Source organism: Mus pahari, chromosome 4 (assembly GCF_900095145.1).
Source record: "Mus pahari chromosome 4, PAHARI_EIJ_v1.1, whole genome shotgun sequence".
Lineage (NCBI taxonomy): Eukaryota > Metazoa > Chordata > Mammalia > Rodentia > Muridae > Mus > Mus pahari.
This window is the reverse complement of record NC_034593.1, coordinates 44,629,316-44,647,330: the sequence shown is the minus strand read 5'-3', so window position 1 is coordinate 44,647,330 and position 18,015 is coordinate 44,629,316. Positions and strand designations below refer to the sequence as shown.

The window sequence follows — 18,015 nt, the reverse complement described above, 5'->3', positions numbered from 1 at the left end:
GGGTGAGGGAGGAAGGAAGAGAAGAAGGAAGGAAGGGAGGAAGGAAGGAAGGAAGGAAGGAAGGAAGGAAGGAAGGAAGGAAGGAAGGAAGGAAGAAAAGGTTCCAGGACAGCCAGGAATACACAGAGAAACCTTGTCTCCAAAAAAAAAAACAAAAGGAAGAAAGGAAGAAAAGACAGAAGTCAGGCAGACAGACAGACAGACAGATACTGAGAATCCTTGAGGAAGGACACTGAAGCTGTTCTCTGGCCTCCCCACACAGTTGCCTTTAAGACACAGTCTTTGGCAGCTATTCTGTATGTTTATTGCATTGACATTTTGCCTGTGGCAAAAATGAGGTCAGGTGTGGCTTCTTCCAATTACATCACAGCAGCCTCAGAAAGGTTTGGATTTGGAAGCATTCTGGGTTTTTAAATGCTAAGCCTGTGTGTCTTTATTTGAACACTCTTCGGATGAGGAAAAGAAAGCCCGAGAGAGATTAAACAGTTTGCCCCAGGTCACAAATACAGTGAACTGCATAATTCAAGGGAGGTTTTGAACGCAGAAGCAGGCTGGCATCTGAGACCGTGATGGAGATGCCATGCAGGAGATGCCACTCACACCTGTGCGCTTGAGCCTCTGACGCCCACCTTATGCTATGGCAGCATAGCACAAACCACACCACATACACTTACTTCCATAGCGGGTTAGGAGTAATGAGAGATGAGACCGTCTGTTGACTGAATGTCACATCTAAATGCAGTGTATTGGAAGAAGTCAGTTCACCTAGGCAGGCGGGGTGGCCAACCTGTGATTCAGGTTATATGCAGTCAAGGACAGCTGCAGACATAGCCTAAGAGAAAGCTGTACGTTTACTTAAAGCTCAAGAAATATTGTTTCTATTTTTTATAGTTTCTTTTTAAAGATTTGTGTATTCATTATATGTAAGTATACGGTAGCTGTCTTCAGACACACCAGAAGAGGGCATCAGATCTCATTACAGATGGTTGTGAGCCACCATGTGGTTGCTGGGAATTGAACTCAGGACCTCTGGGAGAGCAGTCAGTGCTCTTAACCGCTGAGCCATCTCGCAAGCCCCTTGTTTTGTTTGTGGCTCACAAACGTGAATTGTAGACCACAGTTGTGTCACAGTGTCAGAAACTTGGACATGCCTACTGGAGTCTAAAAGTTCCTGTGAAAACACGACCCTTTTTTAGTAAAAGTCTTAGTACAATCTGAAGATAAACGAGAGTATCATGATTTTGTTTTGTTTTGTTTTTAAACCCAAAGGGCCGTTCTGCTGGCCTCCCCGTGTCCAGCCTGAGGCCTGGTGGTTGAGCTATCGGTGATAAGTCACACTTAGGTAGGGAAGCACACGGGTTTAGAGACTGTTTCCTGGTCCCCGGTTCCTCTGCTGGAACAGAAGTGCGGACCTTTTAATAAATGTCTTAAAAACGCATTTATGACTGGATAGTGTTAGTGCACCCCTTTAATCCCCAGCACTGGGGAAGCAGGGGCAGGAAGATCTCTGAGCTGTTCAAGGCCAGCCTGGTCTACATAGAGAAACCCTGTCTAGAAAAAAAAAAAAAAAAAGATTATTTGGAGGCATCATGTGCCGCTGCTCAAGAACGGAGGTCAGAGCACAGTTCCCTGGAATAGGTTCTCACCTTTGACTGTGGCTCTCTGGACTGGACTCAGGAGGTCGGGCGTGGTCACGTGGTCGCGAGCAGCCGTACCCACCGAGCCATCTCAACAGCCTCTCCTCCGTTTATTTTCAGTTCGGGTCTATCTGATATTTTTGTGTGTCTTTGTAAAGGATGGAAATCCTTTTCTTCTATCTGAAATGAGGAGAATCCTATAAGCAGTAGGTTGGGCCGTCTGGTCGCACCGTCCTTGCGTGGGAAGACGTCTTGGCTGTCTTGCGTGTCTGCAGCGCTCTCACTCGGAAGTGTTAAGCTAAGTGAGTTAGCGCCTCTGACACGCTGCGAGCTTTGGTGAGGAAGGCGCTCTCTCTCTAGCACGGCTTCCCTGTGTTTTGCAGGTTGACAGCAGGGACTGGGCCCTAAATGGGAACACTCTCTCCCTGGACGAGGAAACAGTCATTGATGTGCCTGAGCCCTACAACCACGTGTCCAAGTACTGTGCCTCCTTGGGACACAAGGCGAATCACTCCTTCACTCCGAACTGCATCTATGACCTGTAAGTAGGATGCAGTGGCTGCTGGCATCCGTGCAGAGGGGCCCCAGGGCGGAGGAGGGCACGGGGAAGGTCCCCAAGCCTCAGATGATGGCTGCTCTCACAGAATAACAGGGGGCCTTTGCTGTGCCTTGTAGTTAAAGGCTCCAGGTCTGAGCAGCTTGCCTCCCAGCCGTGACATGAGAATGTGCTTTGAAACAGAGAAACATCATAGAAATATGGTGGCTGTTTTATTGCTACCCTTGCTTGCCCTTAGGTTTTTTCCTCATCTAAGGATCACATCACAGGGCTGGGGAGGGGAGGAGCTGTTAAGGCATTCAGGTGCTTGCTGCACAGGCATTAAGACTTGAGTTCAAGCCCCACCCAGCACCTACATAGACAGCTAAGTGTTGGGAGCTCACTGGCTACCCAGCTTACCCTTCCAAGCCAATGAGTAACCCAGTCTCAAAAAAACCAAGCATTTGAGGACCACACCTGCAGTGGTCCTTTGGCTTCCACATACACATATGCACAGGACATACCGGCATACACGTGTACAGAAGTAACCTTATAGAGCATTTCTGCCCCCACTCTAGCCTGTATAGCTCCCAAATAAAAGTCACAGAAACCTGGTTTAAAAAAACAAAACAAAACAAAGTTTAAAATCTATTTATTTTATTTTTTTGAGTACACTGTAGCTATCTTCAGACACGCCAGAAGAGGGCATTGGGTTCTATTACAGATGGTTGTGAGCCACCATGTGGTTACTGGGAACTGAACTCAGGACCTCTGGGAGAGCAGTCAGTGCCCTTAACCACTGAGCCATCTCTCCAGCCCTGATACTTTGATTAACAAGATGTAAGCAGGTTCTAAGCTGATCTGACGGACATCCCCCTGCCGTAGGCCCTGTGTTACTGGCCGGCCGAGTTCTTCCTCTGTGTGCTGTGCTCCTGGGTCCTCAGGGCGAGCGGGACGATTTCCTCTTGGCCGTGTGCTCATGGTCCATCCTGCGTCATGGAGACTTCCTTCTCCTGCCTCTTTCCTTCTCCTCGTGGTCCCTGCCCGAGATCCCCTACTTGGCCTCAAGTCCTGCCTTCCTCTCTCCTCTTCACAGTCACAGGCTCTAGCCTTTTATTATCCAATCAGAGATCCCTGGGGCGCAGTCTTTTACAGCACAGTGATCCACACATTGCCCGTGTCCAGACTGCAACCTGACCTTGGGGCGCAGAGCTCAGCCTCTGGATACACAGTGCACAAGACCAATATCAGTGCACACGTGCACCTGCATACATATGTGCACACACAATATCAGCGCATGCGTGCACCTGCATACATATGTGCACACAGATCATGGGGTGGAAGGAAGGAAGGAAGGAAGGAAGGAAGGAAGGAAGGAAGGAAGGAAGGAAGGAAGGGAGGGAGGGAGGGAGGGAGGGAGGTGGAGAGGGACCTCTCCACCTTTGTAGAGCACAGAGCTATATAGCATACAGAGCTCTATAGCTATAGAGCACGACTCTGGACATCTCGTCTGGGAGACCTTGCCAAAATTTGGGGGCTTGCTAGGAAATGTCCCAAGACTTGTCCTTAAAATGCCTCAGAAATCGTCCTGGCAGTGACCAGATTTCCTTGGCAGCCAGTAACACGTACCTGGAGCGCCAACTGCTTCTAAAGGGCTAGCTGAAGTGGCAGAGGACATGCATCATGTGAAACGAAGCTGGCACTGTTATTAGTTGCGTACATATGTGCACACACAATATCAGCGCACGCGTGCACCTGCATACATATGCAGGGGGCGGGGCGGGGGGGGCTTTCACAGCTAGTGTGCATTTGGCTGGAGCTCAATCCCAGCTATACTGGCGCAGTAGCAGCCCCTTAAAGCCACAGTAACTAACGTCCCGAATACCACTCAGACCCCTCCCTTGGCTTCGCGGCAAGGATGGCTTTTTCCCCAAGGCAAGAGTGAACTGGAAACAGGAGAGACTTCTGTCTGCCTGAAGTCACTCTCTGCTCAGCAGGTTTTGTCTGGGGGGTGGTTTCTGTTTTCTTTGTGTTTGTTGCCCAGTTTCAAGCCCAGTGTGGCTAAAAGTCGGTTACATGGGGAATGAGAAGACTCTTTGGATAATAACCAAGGGTAAACTTCAGATTACAGCTCCTAGCATCCTCGGGCCACTGGTATTAACGTGCTCATTCTCAGAAGTGAGAGAGAGCTTCCCTATGCTACTTTACTAAGTCTGGCACAAAAATTCTCAAGGAACAATTACACCAGTAAATACGGTACCATGTCTGTTAGCTAAGGTCCAGAACTCTGTGGCCCAGAGGTTTGGGTTCCTTACTACTTCTGCAGCCATGGCCTCTGAGCATTCATTCCAGGTCCCTCTCCACCTTTCCATCCCTCCCTCCCTTCCTTCCTTCCTCCCTCCCTCCCCCCTCTCCCTCCCTCCCTTCCTTCCTTCCTTCCTTCCCTCCTTCCTTTCCTCCCTCCCTCCCTCCCTCCTTCCTTCCTTCGTTCTTATGTTAGAGAATGAACCCAGGCCCTCTCCAGCTCAGCTCACATTCTGCCCCTTTGCCCCCGGCCCTACTCTGGATGCTTTTCCGGTTTTATCTCATTCAGTCCTCCCAGGACCTTCCGGTCCATTAGATCTGGAGGCAGAGTGGCCCTGAGCAGTGGGGCCCCAGCGCCTTAACACCTGAAAACAAGTTCTTTCTTTCTATTCGGTCTACTCAAACTAAGAACTTGCTGGGTATGGTGGTGTCCACCCATAACTCTAGTGCCTGGAAGTCTGAGGCAGGAGGAGGCTGAGTTCTTTAATCCCAACAATGGGGAAGCAGAGGCAGGAGGATCTCTGTGAGTAATGCCAGCATGAGCTACATAGTAAGACCATGTCTCAACACAAACAAACATCAACAACAACAACAACAACAACAACAAAACCACATCAAAATAAAAAGACAACAAAGACAGTGAGCATAAGAGTAAAGCTACAAGAACATTGGAAAAGAAGTCTCAGGCCCAAGATTTCAACATCAGGCTCTCCTCCCCCCGACCCCCAGTAGATCTTCTAGAAAGTTAATCAAAGCTCCATTTCAGGAGCATTATTTAATTTTCATACTGAAATCATAGGATGCAAATTATAATGAAGCATGTCAACTCAAAGACAGACTTATCTGTCATGCTAGCTCAAGTCCTCAATCCTAGCTAGCACTCAGTGGGCGGAGGCAGGAGGTTGTCTCCAAGTTCAGAGATAGCCTGGTCTATAGTGGGTTCCAAGCAAGCCAGAGCTACACAGTAATACCCTTCTGTCTGCTTTCTGTCTCTGTGAAGAGACACCATGACCACAGCAACTCATATAAAAGAAAACGTTTTCCTGGGGCTGGCTTACGGCTCAGAGTCATCCATTGTCATCGTGGAGGGAGCATGGTGGTAGGCGGCAGACATGGTGCTGGAGAGGTAGGCAGCAGGAAGAGAGAATGACACTGGGCCTGGCTTGAGCATCTGAAACACCAAAGCCCACCCCCAGTGACACACTTCCTCCAATAAGGCCACACCTCCCTGTAGGCTTATGGGGGCTGTTTTCATTCAAGCTACCATAACTGTCCATACATACATGCATGCATTTTATCAACGTGGATTTTAATCACCCCCATTAATATGACCCGGCCAGCATTCTAATAACTGAGGCCGAGTCCTATGGATTTATTTAATCAGTTCTTGCACAATTACTGAGAGATTACCCCTAACCTATTTTTCTAACGCTCTACTGGCTACTTCCCAGCCGCTCTCCCCGTGGTACTTGCTGTTCGAGTCTTGCCCAAGTTAATTCTGCTCCAGCAGTCTGTCATGGGGTGCCTTTCACTGGGGCGTGTGTTGCTGGCCCATCACATCTAAGGGGAAGCTCAGGAGCTTCCTTCATCCCTCCTTCCACTGTCCCTACCTGAGCTTCCCAGCCCAGTAACTGAAACTCCGCCCACCTCTACTCTCCCCAGTAACTGGCTGGAGCCACCTTTATTTAACCAATCGTTTTAAACTGGAAAGCAAGGTTTCTATAGCATCACTTGGTTAATGTGAGGATCTGCTTGTCGGGGGCAACTGAATTTTGGGGGCCGGTGTTTAGCATTTGATTATACAGTACCAGACCAACCCCCAACACATATATACATACATACATACATACATACATACATACATGATTGTGATGCTATAGTGCTGGAGATCTGTGTGCCAGCAAGTACTCTACCACTAGGCTTATCCTCCACCCGAAGCCACAGTTTTAACAAAGAGTTCTGAATCCATGGTCTGGATATCTTCTTTGTGAAGGAGCATAATCTTAGATCACTTACATGTTTACATGCACATGTATGTGTGCACATGTACTCATATGAATGCCCACCCATGGCTTTATAAGTGCTGTTCACATATCCACATACATGCATGCACACATCCCTACATAGATAGTCACACGTGTGCATGTTTACATTCATAGAAGCTGGTAGCAGAGTCTCAGTTTGTGAGAGCCACTATGTTAGGGACATGCTACATGAGACCCCATTTTTCTCGCCACAGAGACCATCTAGGGAAAGTCTTACTAGTGTCGTCATAATTCTATAGATCAGGAAAGTGAAATTTAGGAATGTATGAGAACACGGTGATACGTATGAAACTAGAACTTAACAGCCAACCAAAACTCTTTGACGCCCAAGTTAAATGCCCCTTTCATGAAGCATGATAGCCATGTAGGATGGATAGAGTCCTCTTTGGTGTCAAGTAGAAGTTGTTCATTTTTTGTACCACATAGAAGTTATCCCAAACCACATACACATGTCTGGGAGCATAGCCCAGAGAGAGCACTTGGTCACTGGTTCTAGTCCAGTGATCTAAGAAAACACCAGACACACGTTTCTCCATAAACAGAGGAGCCAGCCAAACACGTAGCTCCATTGGGCCCTAGAGGCCAATCTGATTTATGGCTGGCTTTTCCACATGCGATGTGTCCTCTGTCCCTTGCTCACCTAGGGGTCTGCATGAAGGATGAGGGCTAGCAACTAGCTTAGCAGCTAAAGGCACTTGTCACCAAGCCTAAACACCTGTGTTTGATCCCCGGAACCCACATGGGTGAAGGAAAGGAGCGACTTCTCCAAGTTGTCCTCTGACCTCTCCAATGTGTGCTGGGGTGTTCTGGGAGATTTGGGGTTTTAATTTTAGGACAGGATGTTGTATAACCCCAGTCTGGCCTCAGACTCACTATGAAACCAAGAACAACCTTGCATTTCTGATTCCCCTCCCCCACCTCCCGCGTGCTAGGACTGCCGTTGCCTGGTTTATGGTTATGCTGAGACGAGCCTTGGGCCCCCTATGTGCTAGATGAACACTTTACCAGCTGAGCCCTCCACCCCAGCCTGCCTAGAGTGGGTGCTGAAGCTGGTGGGGATGTGCCCTTTCTCTGAGAATTCAGGAGTGACACCCAGCCAGTGCATGTGGGTGAGCCACTCCCTTGCCACTGAGGTCCTGGGTTGACCCAAGAATGACCTTTCCCATCTTGATGTTTAGGTTTGTCCACCCCCGTTTCGGGCCCATCAAGTGCATCCGCACCCTGCGAGCTGTGGAGGCCGAGGAGGAGCTGACCGTTGCCTACGGCTATGACCACAGCCCCCCGGGGAAGAGTGGGCCTGAAGCCCCTGAGTGGTATCAGGTGGAGCTGAAGGCCTTCCAGGCCACCCAGCAGAAGTGAAAGGCTTGGCCCTGGGTCCCAGAGACCTGGAGTAGAAACTTGGATCTATGCACTACATTTATCTGACAACGGGACAACCAGGGACTGTTCATGCCATGACATCACATCCTCTCACCCTGCGTTAGCAACGACTCTCTCTCGCATACTAACTAGGTTTGACTGTATTACTCGTACCAGATTTAAAATTAGTTAGCCTTGCCACAACGCCCTACCGAGAGGTACTGTCGAACTGTAGACAGCATGACGTTCTTTGATGGTGGAAGTCTACATCTGGACCATCTTCAGAGATACCAAATGATTAGGCTGAAAAAGGGAAACGGGGTTCTTCAGTCTCTTCTTCTTCTTTTTTTTTTTTTAATCATGATGTTTTCTCTATGGCCAGTGCAAATGGTGTTGTCACCCTTGCATGTTGCCAACCGCAGGGCAGGAAGCAATTACATCTTTATATACACGTAGGGCCATTTGCCTTTTAACCTTTGATCTGTATCTCTTGCAATAGAATGGCTTTGTTTCTGTTGTTCCTCTCCCTGTGAACTGAAGCCCAGCCTTTTGAGTAATTTCCTCAGCTTCACTCTATTAGCTACACTTTACAAGAGAAAGCTTCCAGACGGATTTTGCATTCGTAGCAGCGTACAGATCTCTCTGGTTCTTTCTCTGCCATTTCACTCTTACGTCCTGATCTAAAGTGCTGGCTCCTGGGGCCAGACTGTTATTTATAGACTTACTATTCTCGCATGTAAACAAGGGGATCTTTGCTTTCAGATGTGAGATGAACTTCCCTTGTTTGCATTTAAGTTATGGAAGGGTTGTAAGATACACTTTCAGGAAGAAGAGAGGAAAGTTAGTATTTCTAAGCAGTTGTTACGGCAATTTTGCAGTATCTCCAGTAGTGTTGCTAATTTTTTTCTTCTTCTTCTTCTTGGGCACACATTAATTGTACATAACCTAGTGCGGTCTGGCTTGTGACACACACAGCTCATTGAATTCAAACACAATAGCCAGTGTGCATTCTAAGGCAGAGTGCAAAATTCTCTTTGAAATCAGTGTCACGAAGGCAGGCGTGCTGATATCACTTGGTATAAATCAGATCTCTAGCTAAAGCTTCGCGTCACCGCGATTTCCAAGCACTTAGCTGCTTCCAAGACCTCACACCTGCGCGGTTAACCCTCCCGCTAGCGTCTCAGCCTCCTCAAGCCATATGTAATCACAACTGCAGAAGTACAGAGAAAACCCCATTATTTTAGTTTAGTACATTAGATCTGTAACGTAACTGGATCGCTCTGAATGAATGCCGAGTTTGGGGAACATCCCCCTCCCCCCGAGGCGTCCATCACCAAGAAGGCCTGGGGACAACAGTTGCTGAAGCCTGCAGCCTTCGACAGTGCTCTCTGTGGCCTGGGTCGGTTTAGGTTTAAAAGCCAAAGCTTTCTAAGCTGCAATAGAGGGCTCTGGGAAAGGGGAAAGATGCTTGGGGGTGGGTGGAAACGGAGAGAGGAGGCAGATAGAGAGCGGTTTGATATTCTGTGGTCAGTTGCATCTTGGTCTTCACGGCTTTCACGAGTGCTTCATCTGGGTCTGTGGCACAGCTCGTCCATCAAAGAGCCCCAGGTGGAGAACGCAGCCCTCAGTTGTGACAGCCACCCCTGGGCTCTTTCACAAGCTTCCTGACTTACCTACCTTCAGGCTCTGCACCCAGGTGATGATGCTTCCCAGGGGTGCTAGTGACATCCCTGTCTGAAAGCTTCGGGAGAGAGTTCCTCAGGACGTGGGAAGAGCCTCCTGCAAAAAGGGCTGAATAGTTTTCAGACCTCGAGTCAGCAGGATAGGATGGCTTCTATTCTGTAGAAAGACACCGTTCAGTAAACTGTGACAGGAGGCTGAGGCTGTGGATTCAAATTCTGAGAGGAGCTTTTCTGTAAATGTGTCCAAAGAGAGTGGGCTGCTTTGGGGAGAAAGGTGGCTGAACCGCAGTGACCAGATGAGAGAGGAAGAGAGAGCAGGTCCCCCCCCCCCCCGGGCTCTCGGGATTTCACACCTGGGGATGGAACCTTAGCCTCAGTTGCTGTAGGGGCTCAACCTCTATCCTAAAGGGCTACTCTAGCAATCTCATCCAAATGGAACTCAAAAACAATTTTGGGGGCTTGAGGGCCAGCAAAACCGTTTAGCAGGTAAAGGTGCTGTTGCCAAGCCTATGGCCTAAGTTAAGCTTGAGGACACATAGTTGAAGAGAACCAACTCCAGAAGGCTAGCCTCTGACCACACCCAGCGTGGCACGCACCCAGTCCTACACACACACACACACACACAATGTGGCTGGGAAACTGATCTACTTTTCCCATTCCACAGTGGAGGAAGACACGCTGGACTTCAAACCCAGCAGCAATGTGTTGGTGACCCTTAGACAAATCACAGGAAGCAATCCTCAGAGCCAAGCGTCCCTGTCTCCCCTCGCCCTGCCTTCCCGGTGCCTTTCAGCTCCTTTTCTTCTGCTGTGTGAGAAGCCTGGGTGTGTGTGTGTGTGTGTGTGTGTGCAGAATGGCAGCCCAGCCGATTGCTCCACCTCTTTCCTTATGTCTTAAGTCCCTCTTCTCTCTTGCTGGACTCTGTGCCTTTCCCTGACTGTGACCCATTCCAGTCACTGCCCCCCCTTCTCCCTCCCTCTCCCTCCCTCTTGCTCTCCCTCATCCCTCTGCTTCCCTTGCTTTCCCTCCTCCCTCCCCCTCCCTCTCTCCAAAATACCCAGCATCATCACAGGTTGCAACTGTTAAAGAGGCCAGGACGTCACTATGGAGTAGAGAAGCAGACAGCATAGGCACTGCATAGAGAACTGGCTCGTGAACCAAAGTGAAATGGAAAAGCCTCAGGACGTGCCTTCTACTGTAGAAGGAACTAGGAAGCGGACAAGTCTGGTCTTCTCTCAGGATCATAATCACAAACAGACATGATTGAGATTCTGTGTGGTAGAGAAAAAAAAAAAAGAAGACCTGTCTGCTGTCTTCCAAACAGCTGGCACTTGGGCACTTACCTGCCTGATGTCAGCCTTGGTCTCCAGGGGACTCATTCAGAGCTGTCTCAGTCCAACCCTGCATGACTTAATCCATCTTTAGCATCTTTTCTAGGATGAACTATTATTACCTTGTGTTAGAGTTAGGAGTTAGGACTAGGAACTAATCCACGGAGCATGTCCCCCTAACTGGGGCATACTAACAAAAGCAAAAGTAAGACCTGAAATTAGGACACAAAAGAATGAGGAGGTTACAAAGTAACAGGCGAAAGACTTGAGTTTCTTAGTATGGATTCTTATTTTAACCGTCTTGACCCCTGATCTCTCCAGAAACTAAAAAGGAAACCTTTTTTTTTTTTTTTTTGTCAAGGCCTCTTTGAACCTGACAGGGACTAGAGTTCAGCCTCATTCCCCTTTGGGGTTCATCAGACTTGAAAAACTATTTCCTTATCACCAATCCCCCCCACACACCTCCCCCCCCACACACACACACACCAACAAGGCCATGTAATCATTTACAACATTTAATTGTGACAATTAAAATTAAAATTGCGCTGAGCTGCAAATATAGCTCAGAGTCCAACATCTGCAGAGCAGCTAGAGGCCCTGGCTTACATCATCCCTCGTACTGGGGGTGGAAGGGTCAATTGTGAACACCGAATTAAAAGGTTGTCTTAGTGAGACAGTATGGGACACTTTTATTAATTTCACTTCATTGGTTTAAGAAAAATCTATAAATTTCTCACTGTAAAATGCACTTCCACATCTTCCAAAAAGGTCAAGAATTCTAGACTTTGGTTATTCTCCAACAGCCATCTCAAATTCTGTCTTCAAAATAGTGATTTAGAATCCAGGCCTCTTTTGTTTTAGACAAACGAGCAAAACTATGTTGCAAGATGGATAGTCGCAATGTTTCTTTGCTGCAGATCAAAGGTTCACAAATATCTTCAATTTACAGGTACAGGAGGCACCTTGATAGATGCCCGCAGCGGGGCGGGGTTTGTATTCCCCCAGTGGGGGCTTGGATTGCCGCAGCGGGCTTGGATTGCTTTCCCTTCTGACATTTTAAGCTTTGGTGTCAGGGATTTTTGGTTTGGGTTTTAGTTTTGGAGGGTTGTTTTTGGTTTCTGGGTTGGTTTGGGTTTTGGTTTGGTTTTGCCGGGGGGTTGGGGAGGGGAGGGGAGGGGAGGGCAGGGGTGGTGATTTTTGTTTTCAAAAAGACTCAATTTTGTAAGTTTTATTTTTGCCAAACATGTGCATACATATTCAAAGCAATGAAACTATTTCAAGCCATAAAGCCGCAGGGGTGGAGCCCTTTCCACAAATTTTAATGTGTTTGTATGTAAATAGCTGTTTGTATGAAATATTTTCATGGTAGAATGAATATATTTAAATGAAGTTGAATTATTCCAGTGCTATTTAAACACATGACAAAAATTTTTGGTGAGAATTATCTGAGTCTATTGAGATATAATGCAGATCAATTTTCATTTTTAGAAATCAAAAAGCCTACAAACCGCTCTGACTGATGACCACCTCCTGGCGGGGTGGCGTCTGATGTGAGGTAGGCTTCCCCAGTGCCTCAGCCGCTTTCTGGTGGTAAGTTCGGTGCTAAAGGAGACGTGTTTACCTTTTAGTGATTCCCGCAGGCCTCCGGGGGGCCTGAGAGCGAATCGAGGCGTTAGAGACACCGGTGCAGTTATCCGAGCACAATTATTTTTGCAGGGCAGCAGAATCAGAAGCCAGACTTGTAAACCTCGGAGCTGGGTTTCCTGGCTACCTTCACTCGCCACCCCTAACTGCCTAGTCACGATGTCAGGGAAGCTACCCTCAGTGGAGTTGGGGTCCGGACCCCGGGGTGGGACTTCACAGATTTACCAATGCTTTTTGCCTTCTGACCTCCCTCTCCTCGAGGGAGGAGGTGGGCAGCCGCTGGCAGGGGCCATTCTCAGCACAGTCCTTATCCGGTCTCAGCTCTGGAAGACTATGCATCTAAGCACCCGACTTCAGCCAGAGAGGGAGACTTCCGCGGATAATGGAAACCCGTGATTCCCGTCTGTGACTTTACACGCAGTTGTTCAATGTCATTTTAATATGAAGACCATTCGTGTACCTAATACCTCCCAACTCTTCCGACTCTTGAGTTACTGGAAAGAAAAAAACAAAACAAACAAACAAACAAAAAATCCTTTACAAAATGATATTCCTTCCACTTGAGTGCGTTGCCCAACCCACCTTTGGCCCTGGGTATAATGAAACAATAATCTGACAGATTTCACTGTGTACGCTAGCAATATGAACACTGAGCCATTGCCCCTGTACCTATCTACTTGGTTACTATAATTACTCTTGATGCTACAGGGACTATTTACGTCATACCTGGTGGTTGCATAAGAGAGTTATGAAGCTATGTCCATGATTCTTGGCTCCTTTCTTCAAACGTTTTTTTTTTCCTCCTGGTTTTTCTATGTTCTCTTTCTATCCTAAGAGGCATTTTCTTGGGTTGTGAGGTACATTTATGGAGTGGAAGCCAGGGGGTTATGCTTTCGGCCTTGATTGTAACCAAAAGTCAACCCATCACAGTTTAAAAAAAAAAAAAATCTTTGGTCTTTTGTGGAATTTGAACTAAATCTATGAGCCTTATTCAATATATAATTCTATGATTTTTTTTTTAATTACGGGAAATCAATGGAAGATGTTTACATGAGTAATGTTTGCCCTTACTGTGTTATGAATGAATTTTTTTGTAGTGTGTCTGGGCGCATGTGCAAGAAAGTAGGAAAAATGTTTCTGAAACAAAACTTGACAAATATTTGTAATGAAAAGTAAACTTAAAGATTGCTATAATTGCGCTATAGAAACAATGCAAGTATTAAACAAAATATACAATCTCCTGTTGTCAGTTTTTTTTTTTTTTAATTGTCTAGGCAAGAAAAGCAGCAACAGTGCCTATAGGATGTGCCTTCCTGTGTATTCAATTACTAAATGAACTTTACATTAAGTTTGTTTAGAAATTCTTAATACAGGGACGGGGCCAAGGTGACTCAGTGGTTTAGATCACACACTGCCTGGGCCTTTGATCCCAGCACTTGGGAGGAAAAGACAGATCTGAGTTCAAGGCCAGCCTGGTCTACAGAGGGAGTTCCAGGACAGCCAGGGCTATACAGTGAGACCCTGTCTCAGAAAAACAAAAACAATCACAACAATAAGAAACAAAAAGATTACACAGTCATCACTGCTCTTCCAGGGGACCGGGGTTGCCAGGACCGTGTCTGGTGGCTTACAGCTGCCACTCCAGCTCCAGGGATCCTCGTAATGGCCTCTTCTGGCCTCGCAGGCTCATGTGCACATAACTTCCCACAGACACACACTTATCCATGTAATTAAAAGTAAAATGGGGCTGGAGAGATGGCTCAGTGGTTAAGAGCACCAACTGCTCTTCTGAAAGTCCTAAGTTCAAATCCCACAACCATATGGTGTCTCACAACCATCTGTAATGAGATCTGATACCCTCTTCTGGTGCATCTGAAGACAGCTACAGTGTACTTATAATAATATAATAATAATAAAATCTTTAAAAAACGGGGGGGGGGGGGCTGATGAGATGGCTCAGCAGGTTAGAGCACTGACTGCTCTTCCTAAGGTCCTGAGTTCAAATCCCAGCACCCACATGGTAGCTCGCAACCACCCATAATGAGATCTGATGCCCTCTTCTGGTATGTCTGAAGACAGCTATAATATACTTATTTATAATAATAAATCTTTGGGCCAGAACGAGCCAAGCCGACCAGAGCAAGTGGAGTTGACCAGAGTGAACAATGGTCCTTAATTCAATTCCCAACAACCAGATGCAGGCTCACAACCATCTATACAGCTACAGTGTTGTACTGGCTAGCTTTGTGTCAACTTGACACAGCTGGAGTTTTCACAGAGAAAGGAGCTTCAGTTGGGAAAATGCCTCCATGAGATCCAGCTGTAAGGCATTTTCTCAATTAGTGATCAAGGGGGGAGGTTCCCTTGTGGGCGGTGCCATCTCTGGGCTGGTAGACTTGGGTTCTATAAGAGAGTGGACTGAGCAAGCCAGGGNAGANCATCCCTCCATGGCNTCTGCATCAGCTCCTGCTNNCTGACCNGCTTGAGTTCCAGTCCTGCATCCTTTGGTGATCAACAGCAGTATGGAAATGTAAGCCAAATAAACCCTTTCCTCCCCAACTTGCTTCTTGGTCATGACGTTTGTGCAGGAATAGAAACCCTGACTAAGACAAGTGTGAACTCATATACATAAATAAATAAATCTTTTTTAAAAAAAAAGTAAAATGGATTGGGCTGGAGAGATGGCTCAGCAGTTAAGAGCACTGAGTTCTCTTCCGGAAGTCCTGAGTTCAAATCCCAGCAACCACATGGTGGCTCACAACCATCTGTAATGAGATCTGACTCCCTCTTCTGGAGTGTCTGAAAACAGCTACAGCGTACTTACATATAATAAATAAATAAATCTTTTTTTAATAAAAGTAAAATGGATCTTTAAAATAAAATCTTAACAATCTTAAAACCTGCTTAGACGGCTCAGCAGGTAAAGGTGCTTGCCACCAAGCCTAATTAATGGGCTGAATTCAATCCCCGAGACCCACCCAAAAGGTGACAAGAAAAGGACCAACTCCTGCAAGTTATCTCTGACTGCCACATATATACTGTGGCACAGATGCCCCTTGCCAGTAATCACAAAAGTTTAGCTTTAAAAAGAAAACGTGGGCTGTCTGCTCTTCCAGAGGTCATGAGTTCAATTCCCAGCAACCACATGGTGGCTCACATCCATCTGTAATTGGATCCGATGCCCTCTTCTGGTGTGTCAGCAACAAGATGCTCATACAACATTAAGTAAATAAATATTTTTTAAGAAGAAAGGAAAGATTTCCCACAACCCCTTTCTTCTTTTCTAGGAGAGCAGGGACTCTAGGCTCCATCAAGTTAGCCGTAGCTAACTAGGACACTCCCCACCGATGACAAGTGCTCAGGGGTCAGTGTCTTCCTGGATGTGTAGGGCACACTCTTCATTGATGGCGGGATGTAAAACCATGTCCTCTGTTCATCCATCCGACATCTCTTCAGCTTTACATATGGCTTCCCAGAGGCTGTCAGCAAGTGGGAAGTGGAGCATTAATTAACAAGCCTCACAGTGACCAAATGTGCACGGGTGGGTAGGCTTGGGCACAAAAGAGGAGTCAAGGAGATGAGGAAGGGCTGAACCGTGTAGCTCAGAGTCAGGGAGATTTCCTGAGGGTGGGAAAAAACAAAAAACAAAAAACATTCCAGGCTGGGGAGAGAGACCCGCCCCCTGCCCCCAGAGCCTGAAATAACTGTGTGGATTTCACAGGAACCTTAGTAGAAGTCAGGGCTGGCAGCAGAGAGGAAGGAGTGGGCTGGGGTACTCAGTGAGCAGCTGGGAATTGTGTTCCTAAGGACCTGGAAGCCTTTTCCCAGAAAGCTACCCAATGGAGTGAAGAAGCTATGTTTGTCTTCAAAAAGCAGTTTTGTTCAACTGAGCTTATTACAGCTTTTAGAAACAGTCTGGCTTTGTTGGTTGGGAAAGTATTTTTAAATCACATTTATTTGCTTATCAGGAGTAGGAATGAGGTGGGTACATTTGTCCCATGGTGGGTGTTGGTCTCTGTGGGTCGGAAGATGACTTTAGGGTGTTAGGTCTCTCCTTTAACCAGTTTCCCCTGGAATCTAACACAGGTGGTCAGCAAGCACAGTTACCCACTAGGCCATCTGGCCACCCTCTCTGTTGTTTTGAGTCAGCGTCTGGCCTCAAACTGTGGGCAATCCTCCTGCCTCCCAGGTTCTGGGATTACAAGCATGTACTACTACTGCTACATCTGGCTCGGAAACCCTCTTCAAACCATGTTATTCCCTAGCCCTTCCTCTCATGTGTGGTGTGAAGACTTCCATGAAGATGGAGGCCCTAGTGGAAGGGAGTGGTGCTGAGGAGAGGCGGAGCTTGGGGTGCTTTTCTTTTTAACTTTTTATTGGTTCTTCGTGAATTTCACATCATGCACCCCAATCCCACTCATCTCCCCCCCTCATACCCTTACAACCATTCCTCCAAACAGAAACATCTCATTGTGGAAGCTGTAGTGTGTAACAGTGTGTCCCACAGTATACCCTTTTGTCCACAATACTTCGCTTGCAAATGTTCACTGCAATGAGTCCTTGGTCTGGTACAAGACCTCTGGCTTCTGCTACACTATCAATACTGGAACCTCTTGGATGTCCTGTTGTTGCTCTGTATCATGGAGATCCTGTAGTTTTGGATCTGCAGGACCAGGTCCTTTGTGCACTCCAGCAGTTCATCGGTGGGGTAGATGTTGGCATGGGTCAATTCAAACAAAGCCCTGGATCTGGGCCTGAGAACTATCTAACCTGAGCAGCCCGCCAGCTCTCCCACAGCCATACCATAAGGGCGAGCTCTCCTGCCCCATCCAGGCTGGCTCAACCGATGCCACCACCAGCAAGGGCAGGGCCAGCTCTCCCACTCATGCTTCCTCATGCCTTCTGGGCTGGCTCATCTGCACCCACGCCATCAGGGCCAGCTCTACCGTGCTGCCCAGGCCAGTTGCAGAACCCGGTCTCCTTGGCGTGTATCTTAGAATAGCAATTGCTGGACGATGGGGTTAGGCTTTTAAAATGCAGATTTGAGGCTGGAGACTTGCTGATCACACATGAAGACTTGAGTTCAGATCCCTAAGGACCCACATAAAAAGCTAGCTGTGGCCTCCACCTCAGCTGCTGATCTCAGTGGAGGACCACTTGGGGCTTGCTGGCCACCGACTCAGCTCCAGGTTCAGTGAGAAACCCTGTCCCAGGAATAAGGCAATGAGTGGTAATGACCAATACCCTTTTCTGGCCTCAGGAAGCTTAGAATATACAGAGAGAGAGAGAGAGAGAGAGAGAGAGAGAGAGAAATATAAGGTTTGTTATTGTTTAGGTATAATGATGAAGAACAGGACACGAGTGTCAGTGAAGAGACACTTTGTCAGTGACAGTTTTCCCATCCTGTGTGGCCACACAGGGAAGTACAAGATTGGCGAGGAGACAGAGGAATCTAGAGACAATTAGGGGCAAGCGCTT

The 18,015-nt window shown here is 47.4% G+C and overlaps 1 protein-coding gene across 1 annotated transcript in view; it reads left to right on the top strand.

Moving 5' to 3' along the window:
- The window catches only part of Setd7 (SET domain containing 7, histone lysine methyltransferase), a 42,800-nt gene extending 32,890 nt beyond the window's left edge, over positions 1-9,910 (top strand). The window contains exons 7-8 of the mRNA XM_021196333.2: positions 2,021-2,178; positions 7,700-9,910. Of these exons, the coding sequence (XP_021051992.1) occupies positions 2,021-2,178; positions 7,700-7,880 (339 nt within the window). The 3' untranslated portion in view covers positions 7,881-9,910. The remainder of the gene's footprint in view (positions 1-2,020; positions 2,179-7,699) is intronic.
- The last annotated feature ends 8,105 nt before the right edge of the window (positions 9,911-18,015 follow it).